The 12,413-nt window shown below is 36.5% G+C and overlaps 1 protein-coding gene across 1 annotated transcript in view; it reads right to left on the minus strand.

Annotated features, from left to right (window-relative positions):
• The window catches only part of LOC134544660 (sodium/potassium-transporting ATPase subunit beta-2), a 94,989-nt gene extending 84,478 nt beyond the window's left edge, over positions 1–10,511 (minus strand). The window contains exon 1 of the mRNA XM_063388503.1: positions 10,188–10,511. Coding sequence (XP_063244573.1) covers positions 10,188–10,329 — 142 coding nt within the window. The 5' untranslated portion in view covers positions 10,330–10,511. The remainder of the gene's footprint in view (positions 1–10,187) is intronic.
• Between the last annotated feature and the right edge of the window lie 1,902 nt (positions 10,512–12,413).

Here is a 12,413-nt window from a genome sequence, read left to right on the forward strand (position 1 = left end):
GGTAAATAATATTTAGTTCTTTTATGCGGGATGCGGGATGCTCACTAACGATCGCAAAAGAAGGATGGCTTCGCTAGACTCCAAGGAAAAGGAAGTTCGTCTTGCATGTTGGTGCTCCACAGATGTCTCATGGCATAATATTAATTTGACTGTGTAATTATATGTGTTAATTCCACCTTATAAAAATATTGCAAGTTTTGTTTTAGTAGCAGAAATTAACGAATTAAATGTAACTCCAAATAAAATGACATGTCTCAATATTTTGATAGGTTTTCCCGTGTTCTTGCAATCATTCCTGTGGTTTCTTCAAGTGTTTCTGACTATTCTGAGAAACCGCTCTCTGCATGGATTTTTTTTTGTCTAATGAGACATGTCATTTTATTTGGAGTTACATTTAATTCGTTAATTTCTGCTACTAAATCAAAACTTGCAATATTTTTATAAGGTGGAATTAACACATATAATTACACAGTCAAATTAATATTATGCCATGAGACATCTGTGTAGCACCAACATGCAAGACGAACTTCCTTTTCCTTGGAGTCTAGCGAAGCCATCCTTCTTTTGCGATCGTTAGTGAGCATCCCGCATCCCGCATAAAAGAACTAAATATTATTTACCTGCAAGCAACATGTGGCGACATCTGTTGTTGAAAAGCAGAACTACATGCATAAAGTACTTTTGCATGAGATATATTAATTCTCGCTGATGAAATATGAAAAAATTTCTATTTAAGTATTGGATCTAATTTAAAACACTCAATTGGTATCTGGCATTAGTCTCAGTAACTAATATGAATTCTGATTTGGGATCTGACGCTGTATCGAAAGAACATAGGTGTAAGTTTTGCAGTAAAGAGTTTATCTTGAGAAAGAATAAAAGACAACACGAGAAGAATGACTGTGTTAAAAATCCACTGCGCAATATGATAAGTTGTGTTCGATGTAGCAAGTCGTTTACGCGGAGAGAGAGCTTAAAAAGACATGGCAGAACTTGTAGCGCCAAGCCTGCGTACAAGCTAGAGGACAACGATGAATCTACTAGCCTAAGGAAGAGTGATCTGCATTACGACAATAATTTTCTTGGCTCTTCCGATCTTGACAAAGAACTTAAATTGAAGGAGGTTGATGATTTACGGAAGAATGAAGACAATGGAAGAATCCTTAACGTGAAAAGTGAGAATATATTCCAGCCGAATTCAAGTAGATATTTCCTACTTTGTAAAAATGATGGACTCCTAAAAAGGAAGCATGAAGACGATGAAGACACTTCAACATCATCAACATCGAATTATTACGGTAAATTGGGTGAAGACGATTCCTTCTACGGTGATTGTTACAGTGACTCTGAGGCTGTTGACAAAGACATAGACTATGATGAAGCACCTAAAGCTGCCAAGATCGAAGAATGTGGCGGTGTCCTGAGACCGAAACGGTGGAAACGACGTGATATATTAAATAAATCTGATCAAGCTTGTGATGATCACCGTCTCAAACATGAAAGTTACCCTGAGGCTGGTGGTAAAACGGAAGACACCAGAGATCATAATATTTATAAAGGTGCAAGGAAGATAGTGGTAGAAGAGATTGATTACACATCGTGGAAAGATCCAAACATATTGGTTGACCGGCTAAGACTTCTACATGGTTCGCTTTGTGCAGGAAACTATTCGTGCATCAAAGAAATATCCTTCATACTCAAGGAACTGAGGAATGCTGGCTACATACAATAATGGCTTGTTTTACTTGCATTTGTATAATGTAAAGCAATAAAATAAATAATTTAAATTATACGAATTTAATGTTTTTATTTCTTGTATTCTTATTTCTAACTAAGACTTAGATCTCGTAACTTGTGCTTCCTTTTTGCCTTTTTTTTGTTGTTGATGGAGCTTCCAAATGTGCTGCCTTTTCGTAGTCGGTGCTTCCAAATGTGCTGCCTTTTCGTTGTCGGTGCTGCCAAATGTGCTGCCTTTTCGTTGTCGGTGCTGCCAAATGTGCTGCCTTTTCGTTATCGGTGCTGCCAAATGTGCTGCCTTTTCGTTGTCGGTGCTTCCAAATGTGCTGCCTTTTCGTTGTCGGTGCTTCCAAATGTGCTGCCTTTTCGTAGTCGGTGCTTCCAAATGTGCTGCCTTTTCGTTGTCGGTGCTGCCAAATGTGCTGCCTTTTCGTAGTCGGTGCTTCCAAATGTGCTGCCTTTTTGTTGTCGGTGCTTCCAAATGTGCTGTTTTTTCGTAGTCGGTGCTTCCTATTGTTTTTCCTTTTTTTAAGGTGCTTCCAAATATGCTTCCTTTTTTTTTGATGGTGCTTCTATTTTTTTAATGTTGTTTTGACTCTAGTATTTTAGTAAATTGTTCTTGATTTGACTAGCGTATTATTCAAACCGGTTAATGTATATAAACGAGTCCTAGACAGCAGGACGCTCAGTTTGTTACTGTCGTCGACGGTGTACGGATCACCTAGTTTGTTTCTTCTGGTGCATAAGTCGCGTAATTGCTTGTTCTTGAGACTTCGATGGCATCTTTACCGACTTTAACGTCGTACTCGATGGAGGATGTACCAGCGACCACGGGAATCATGACCTCGGCGCCGACGATGTTGGAGAAGATCCCGTTGGCAACGACGATGTCAACATTGGAGGAGATTTCAACAGACGTGATACCACCATCATCCGAAGTTTCATCGTCAGCAATGGACTCTTCAACTAATGAAGAGCGTACTTCGCATCAGTGCAAATACTGTGGTGCATCATTTACTATCACCTCAAATGCTCGCAGACATGAAAGAAGCGGTTGTTCTAATAATGTTCAAAGAATACAATTTCAGTGCAATAAGTGCAATAAACTAATTTCGCGTCTCGATAGTTTACATCGTCATTATAAAAAATGCTCCGAGACGTATAATGAACATGGTTCTTGTTTTGACTCATGTGTTGTACCGACTGATGAGTTTATATATAAGTGCTATGGACTTCAGTCCGTCTCTGGCTGTGGTGATGAACGGATCGGATAGACATTTAAAGTCATGTAAAAGGCTTAGTCCGTACAATAAGAAGACTGTTTGAATCGAGGAATCCAAAAGGTTTTGGTAATTTGTCTGTGTATTTTTTTGTACTTGTAGTTGTGTATTGAATTTATGTAATAAATTTTTTTTAAAAGAACTTGTGGTGTTTTTATTTTCTCAAACTTAACACTTTTTTAGTATTTTTTTTAAATTAAAGTTGTTTTGTATCGGCCAGGGATCGAACCAAGGATCTTAGAGTTGATCTAATTAATCAGTATATTGATGGAAATTTATTTAATGATTTCTGAACTTTTTCCCGAATATCTAGCAATATAATTACGAATTTTCCAAGATGGTGGTGTTGATGGATTATAGGATGATGGTAGTAGAGGTTTTAAAGTCTCTTTAAAAATGTTGAACATGGTATATTGAAATTATTATTTTTTTACATAAAATTAAACATTATTGCATCGATCGGGTATCGAACCAAGGACTGAAACTGGTCGAATCAATCTGTAAAATGATGAGTGATTTATTTAATGAATTTTGGAATTTTTCCCGAATTCCTAGCTAACTAATTACATGATGCCAAGATGGCGGCCAAATGACAAGATGGCGGGTGACACATCAATAATAAATGATTACTGCACTCTAGCGGGTGAGAATTCAACTAACATGGCGTCAGCGCACTCTAGCAGACGATAACAAGATGATGGCTTCCAGCATCAAAGACAAGATGGCGGACATGACGTCATACTAGATGACGATATATATGCTTTAAGAAAAGTGGTGGGAGTCAGTCTGCCAACAGTCACCACGGGGGAAGGATCGGTCGCCATTTTTAATTTTTTTTTGCCCTCACCGGGTTCGAACCGAGGACTCCGAACTCCGTGTCGTAAAAGTATGTTTTTTTATAAATAATTTATTAAATTTTTATCAATTGAATTTTTTTATAAATTTAAAAAAAAATTTCATTAAATTCGGATAATAAATAAAAAAGTTAAAGATGGCGGCCGTAACGGAAATTGCAACGGTGACGTCATCATCCAATATGACATATTCCATGATGACGTCAGAGGCTTATCTGAGGCTGTAGACATGGATGCTTAAGCCTACATATGGACATTTCTAGCCGCCGGGATTTTTAAGGACTAAAAACGGGAAATTTTCCCTCGAAACGGGAATTTTTCCCTCGAAAAGAGAAATTTTTAATTTGAGGAATTTTTTGAGATTTTTTGGCGGACATTTTTTCCACATAAATGGAAATTTTGAGGAATTTTGGGCAAATTTTGCCCAATTTTGGCAAATTTTGACCAGTTTTGAGGATCAAATTCAAGGTCAAGGTCAAAGGTCAAGGTCACAACCATCCAAGATGGCCGCCGTGACGTCACAATCCAAGATGGCGGACACCGGCACCGGCACCACGCGCCAGCGCCGTGCGCTCGGAGCCCCTATTATATACTACTAACGGAATATATTACGAAAGGGTAGGTACATTTTCTTCGCAGAAGTAGCCTGAAGATGTTATTTCAGTCTGTGCTGGAGAAATAAAAAAAATATATATGTTTTCAATACAAAACATACAGCCGACTGAATTGTTCCACATCCCGTTAAATATCTTTAAATAAAATATTGATTATATATGTTTTAAATAGGCAATTGAGAAAAGTCACTACGCAATTTATCATCGTAATTATATTTCATCAAGTATTCGTTAAATGTATGTTAAGATGGTAAGATTGTGAGTCGCAAAGCGTTTCTCTGCTCCTTTTCGTTCAGCCACCGACAAAAAAAAATAGTTATAGATGCATCTTCCATGCTAAGATGTGTGTTTGGTGTTATTTAATAATAAAAATTACCGGAATAATAACTTATACTGCAAGTAAATTGACCATACCTAATAAAATATATATTTTCCTTTTTTATGAATGCAGTAAATGTCTTTACTACACTATGTATAACTTATTTTATTGAGATAGTTGCTTTCGTTTACAATATTGACAACCAACTTTACAAAAACAAATTTTGCGACCTTGAGTGTATTTTTTTTTGTTCTCGCGAGGAGCGCGAGTGTCGCACTACAGTGCAGACGCAGCTGTTGGTGCGTGAGTTACGTGAGCAGCAGTCGTGGATCAGCGCAGGTGCTCCGACCCGACACTTGGCGTGACGCACCCCGAGTTCGGAGTCGTCTCGCGTTCCACGCACGCACCTTGGGTCGATACATCGACCTCGAGATTAATCGAAGTCGCCGCCAGGGAAGGAAAACAACTCCGCCGCCGACACTTGAAAAGGCCTTCGTAGTTGTTTGCTGATACGCAGAGCCAAGTAAAAAAAGTTCGAAAATTTCCAGTGAAATTAAACATTTATAAAATAAAATCACTATGTATCAACACAATAACACGAGGATTAACACATGGACAGTTATAGCGATATGCATTCACACCATAATGGACCTGAACTTAACCTCATTCCTTTGTACATTTAGGTTGTTTTAGCTTGTGAGAAATTACCTATGTTATAGTTAGCAGTGAGTATTAACAACGAAAATGTTCGTATTAAAAAAATGAACCACTAATAGGGCATAACCTCGAAGTTAAACGTTAACAAAGAAAATTATCTTCAGAAAGTGCACCGTCATGTTTATTGCGTGAACATTATAAACAAAATAAAATAATATTTGGTATATTCTAGTCAACTCATACACTTTATAATTTATTCACTAAAGTTTTCACACGAAAACGAAGTAGGTCTACAACATTCAAAGTAAATGGTTGGCCGAAAACGTAACATGGTAATAATAACACGTTATTACGCACAGAGTCAACATATAGTGAACTCTACTTAATAGTTATACAGCGCTTTTGCGTAAATCATTATCGCAAAGTATGGTTGTAGCTAGATTGATAGAATTGCGCGAAGTTAAACTATTACGTATAATTTGTGAAATATTTATCCTCATTGTGTTTGGAATTTAAGTATTTGTCAGCTGACTAGGATTACATTTTTTTAAAAGTAAATTTAGGGCCTATATAAGTTTTTTGAGATAATATTAAATATTTATTACGATAATTGCTGCATGATTTTATATTTTAAAAGAATTTTCAATCAAGCATGTCAAAAATGTTTCAATCAACCATGTTAAAAATAATATAATAATAATAATAATAATAATTGGACTTTATTTTGTTTCAATATGCATTTCGATGTGCGCAGTTAATACGGGAACGCTCTTTAGGGACGGTTAACAAATAACTTTAACTATTGGAGGAACTGGGATAACACAAAGCATAAATTTTCGGGTAAAAATCCGAACCCAGTATTACTGCAAACACTATTTCGTAGTGATACAGTTGTTTTTAATGTAAATGAACAACTTTACAAATACCTGTAATTTTACATGACTTCCATTTACAAAAAAAAATACAGTGTATACATGAATATTAGAGTACCAATTATTATAATAATTAATATGAAACTGTTGCACTTTAAACTTAAAAAGTGGGAAATTGCTGAAAATCATATTAATCTGACTGCAATTCTGAATTGCTACATTGAAGTCATTGAAATCTTACTAATTATTTCTGTAAAAATTGTTCTGATTTATTAGTAATTCTCACTGATCACACTGAGTATACAGTGATTTGCACTTACTTCAATTTTAACTTCGAAAACAGACACTGATTTCCAATGGATTCTAGTTTGTTTTTAGTCATAAGAAGGACACTTTGGTGAGCAGTTTTTTCCTTACCTTCTGAACTGTCGCGATAATCCTGTCAGAATCGCCGTTGCAGCCTTTCGTGAACAGACATATCGTGGGGCACTTTACAAGTTAAAATGTGAGGATAGTCAGTAGTTTATTTTGTAGACTATTGACCAGATTTTTTTATTACGTATGCTTTAGCTTTCACACATTGACCCTTGAAACGACCAGAACAATTGACCGTAAGACGTTGTTGTCATACATATCTGAACAAATTAACGCTGTAAACTTATATCTATTTTTTGTTCAGACCATCAGTTGGTATTTCTTGTGAAAGAACCAAGATGGCCTTGCACTGCTAGTCGCTTATCGCACGCAGACGCGGAATAAAATGACCTTGGGTTAAGAGGGCTCACCTACTTTAGGCGAGGCCACAGGGCTTTGGCAATCCGCCCGTTATTGATTAAACCACTGAAAATTGTCTTGTCGAATCTATTTCATAATAAGAACCGTCACATGTACGGACATAAAAGCTTTCTTACTGCTCGCTGGTCTGTACTTGTAAGCGAGTGTTACAATGGCTAAAGGTGTTTCTCAAAGTGATTTTTAAGGAACGATAATTCTGCTCTTAAAACACCATGAGAATATAAGCGCATATAAACCTCTGTCGTTTTTAAGGGCCATGAAATTACCATGTTCACCGCCTGAAGAGTGAAATGGTTGAAAGTCACTCAAAGACGAAACATGCACACTTCTAATTGCACTGCAGCAGGGATCCCCTCGCTATCTGTCGGCCAATGTAAATTATCCACTCAGTACCATAGCCATGAGACACGATCCACAAGCAACCCAATGCTGGTAATCCCCGTACATTCATCCAAAAGCTTATCAGGATCTCTTGCAGCCACTAGCAGCAGGCTGAGGAACGACAAGGCAGTCTAATAACCAAACAACATTCAAGCACAGGCTGAAGAAACATCTCTGGAACACCTACTCAGCATGATCACTTCGCGGCTTATCTACTGTAAGAATGCGTGTGTGGATGGTATTAATGTTATACTATATAATATATTGGCTACGGTACTAATGATTCTGAACCTTTATTTACATTTCAGCAGGTGTGTATGCCAATTTCGAGTTAAATACAAATAAGTTTTCAGTTTATCTTTTGGCTATTTAGTTAACATTCAAGTTTTTTATTATTTTATTTTATTATTAGTTTATTAATATTTCATTTTAAATATGCAATGTTAATTTAGAGAAAAATAAATGTTTAATGTGGTTAAGTGTAAGAAAAGACGTATCACCTTAACTTCACCACCAGAAAAGACGATATAAATAAATATTTAAATAAAAAAAGAAGGTGCATCCTGTTTGAGGTCATAATTTTAGATTTATATTAAAAACCATTCAACTTGTAAATTTTTTGGAGACTTAACTTTGTCAAAGTTAAAAATAAATATATTCCATAGTTTTGCATAATTAACATTGCATTTTTACATTTTTAACGATTTTGAGTTGTGCAAACGAGAATTTAACGGATCACCGCGAGGAAAAATTTAAGGTTACATTTTAGGTTACTGGCTACTTTTTTCATTCAGGAACTATTATTTTATTTCCTTGGCTGTAAAATTCTCACAAATTAAAAAAATTTGAAAGGCAAGGTAAAAGGAAATGAGTTAAGGAAAAATTGTAAATTTTGTAAACGCAGTTAAATTATAAATTCAGAATAAATAATTAGCATAATCTTTGTTCATCTTAGTTGCGTGCGTTTTTTTTTTTCAATCTTTTCCCGAGGAACTAGAACTACCACATTTCTCTGAGACGCCAAATGAAAAAATTCCGCAATAACTTGCAATTTATGCACAGTATGATAAAAATGTTAGGACAAAATTGGTTTATTTTAGTTTAATTTTTTTATAAAAATAAATAATGTTTCTATAGAGGATATTAACTACTTGTTCCTTTTTAGTACAACATTGTATTTCAGCTTATGAACTTAACCAATTTTAATGAAATTAAGTACCTATTCGGTAATTTATTATGGGTTCTCATACAAAAAAAAGTAGGTGAACAATGATTGAGAAGCAACAGAACTTCTTTTAAGGATAAAATTACATAATCCACCTCACCTTAAAAAAAATACATTTGAAATTTTTTACGCCGAAAATATATTTTCTATCCCCAATAAAAAAAAATATTTAATCAAGAATAACAATTTACATTCTATTCATCAAATATTGCATTTACGAAATTCTAGATTTTGCTAGTCCAGTTGTACGATGTGGTTAGGACTTTTGGACAGGTAGTCGGTTAAATGATCCGTGTTCGATTCCCGACTGTCTCCGGGAACTTTTGGTATCTATGAGGAAATTTCTTTCCTGGGATCAGGGCCGGGAGGCTCGATGTCCTTACTCCGCACAGCGAAAGGCTACGGCGGGACACTGCAGAATCACGCCTGCCGCGGGAGACCTGAGGCCTCATCCGGCGGCCAGAACGTATCAGTATTTTGTTTTCTAGGGACGTTTCTGTACGATCTGTTCCACCCCGCGAAGGTAGCCTGCAGCGAGTATGCTTACTTGACAACCTTCCCGTCGGTGCATACAATGTGCGCGTCCCTCCCATGAGTTAAGAGTTCGATGAAATCTTGTGATTAGGCATATTTAAGTTTACAGACTTGACTGTAGGGATAGTGCTGCAGATTAAACGTTTCTTGGGACGAGAGGGAGGACGAATAGTCACGGACCTAACTGGAGTAGTTTTCACCCGGGACAAGAACTCATCGAACCCATCCTTTTTTTCTTTCCTTCAAACCAAGAAAACCAAATCCTATCCCGACATCTCATATCCCCACTTCTTGTTACAAATATTATTTATTTAACTAAGATGGTAAATAAATGGATTTATTTGTAGTCATTTAATTTTTAATACATCGCAAGTTAGATAGTACCGGTTTTTATATATTTGACGACATACATGCATCTGTATGTATCTTACAATACAAATCGATATATAAGTACATATCTATAGTAAAAATTAATCTGCGCACAAGCCCGTCTGCCTCCTTCGAATAATAGTAATAATTTAAATGGAAGATTGGTTGGATTGGGTCTGCTACATTTATAATGCATTGTTAGTACGTAATAATTTTTAATTGCCTCAGTTTACAGAAGTCACTAATCTGAATAATTACTAAACTTGGTTCGCGCACCATTTCCAACTAACTCGCAAACTATACATTTAATCAAAAGAATACCTGCCTACGCTATTTTTATGAAATGAGGAATTTACAACCGTGGTAGTTTGATGTTTTCTCTTAAAACTCCCTTGAACTAAAAATATGTAGAGAGAGCAAAAAAAAAAAAATGTTACTGCATAACTTTATTAATGGATCTTAAAGATCTCCGAAATGAGTTAAAATGACATTTTTCTAAAATGTCGGATTTGCGTCCAGACGACCGGGGCGATGGAGGGGAGGCACTCACCCCAGCTGGCGCCGGTGCGACCCAGCACCTCGCCCGTCGAGGGGTTGTACAGGAACATCTGGCAGGTCTCCCATCTCGAGATCTTGGGCGGCCGCAGGTAGCACTGCTGCACCGGCTCGCACGCCTTGTTGCTGCTGGTCATGGCTGGCTGCTCGCTTCTGTCGGCGGGACCCAGCGCCGCGACTCTGCCGTCCGCCTCGTCCCGCGCGGATATGAGCGATTAGCCCTCCCCGCACTCGCGCGCCCGCCAATGAATACCAAGCGAACCCTGCGCCGCGCCGCGGGGCTCTCGGGGCGACAGGCGCGCAACCGCCCTCCCCCGCCCACGGCGCATGCGCGGCGCGCCGCCCCCCTCCTCCCAACCCCGTGTTGCCCCGGACACCCCTCGTCCACACTAGGGATCTGCAGGCTGAAAATACATCGATGTTTATTTCGATGTGATACATCGTAATGTGGCATCGATGTTTTCCGATGTATCAAACAAAAACATCGATGTTTTCGATGCATCGTAAAGAAACATTGGCATAAATAAGTTATATATTTATAAACTATCTAGTAAACATTTTGCTAAGACATATTATAAATCTTCAGGAAATTCTACTCTACCAGATGACTTAAATATTTCAGCTAGAGATAATTATAATAATGTTATTAACATATCTGTGCCACCGATTACGGAGAGTTTGATTGGGTGGGTCATTACGAAACTGAAGTCAAATAAAGCTACTGGATCTGACGGTATCCTTAATTTGATAATAATTAAAGAATGTATAGAGACATATACACTCAATTATTAACACTAGCCTCAGTAATGCCTCTTTTCGCTATACCTACATGGAAAAACACAATTGTGATATCAGTATTTAAAAACGGGGGATAAATCATATCTTAACACATTACAGACCTATTTCTTTATTATGTAGTTTTTAAAAAATTTTCGAAAAAATTATTTTTTAGACACATCAATGTTCATTTGAAAAATAAGATTACTGAAAATCAACATGGATTTCAATCTGGAAGTTCCACTCTCACAAATTTATTTAGTTATGAAAATGATCTTTATAGTAAAATAACATCCAGATCCAGACAGCAAACTGATGCTGTCTTTTTTTGATATGAGCAAAGCATTTAATACATACATGCCAACATAATCTTATTCTTAAAACAATTATGCATTTTAGGTATTGACAAACAGTACTTAGACTGGTTGCCGAACTATCTGTCTAATAGAAATTATCAGTCAGAGTTGCTAATGCATTATCATCGTACTTTAACATTACGTCGGGTGTCCCTCAAGACACTGTCTTGAAGACAGTAATCTATCTCCACTACTATTTAATGTCTTTATGAATTACATTACAAGATCGATAAAAACTGAAAGATTCTACTATATGCTGATGACATTAAATTGTACAAAAAGATAAACATAATGGGTAAACGATATAATATCCTGTACTTGTAAAATAACAAAACACGTTATAAAAATCGAACCTTTTCACACTGTTCGTACAGAAAATACAATTACCTACGAGAAATAAACATTATCAAGCCCAATGAACACTCAAACATTTTATAGGGTGCATATTAATTTAAATGTAGTAAATTATTTAAAGCTCTTATGTTCATACCATGGAAACAAATAAGTTTTAGTTTCTATGGCCTATGAGCTAACCTACGTCAAATCGCGTAATTTTAATCTAAATATAGGACTCTTGTCAAATTATTTCTCTATATTCACAATGGTCCAGCGAGGTTGAATAACCTTATTTAGCCTACATTCAAACAACGATCGAAAATGGTCTAGTACAAAACCAGTGATCAAGACATCTTAATCACTTAATCCCTCCAATTTAGCAACGAAACTTGCATCATGCGATAGGGCCATTAATTAATACTACAAAATATCACCTGCACTCAGGTTTGGTTTGTAATTTATTTACATAATTCGCAGTTGAAGTAATAGAATCGTAACTATTGCTTGTATTTGATCTATTACAGAGAGACAAATATAAACAAACTTCATAGAATATTCCTTCCTTCCTAGTCCGAAACCGTTCTTTTAATGTAAAAAAAACAACGTATTTTTCGATGTATCGAAAGAAATACATCGATGCATCGTTAAACATCGAAAGTCATCGATGCATCGGATGGGTTCGATGCATCAAATAGAAAACATCGATGTTTTCGATGCATCGATGTATATCGAACATCCCTAGTCCACACCAT

Source organism: Bacillus rossius, chromosome 1, assembly GCF_032445375.1.
Source record: "Bacillus rossius redtenbacheri isolate Brsri chromosome 1, Brsri_v3, whole genome shotgun sequence".
Classification (NCBI taxonomy): Eukaryota; Metazoa; Arthropoda; class Insecta; order Phasmatodea; family Bacillidae; genus Bacillus; species Bacillus rossius.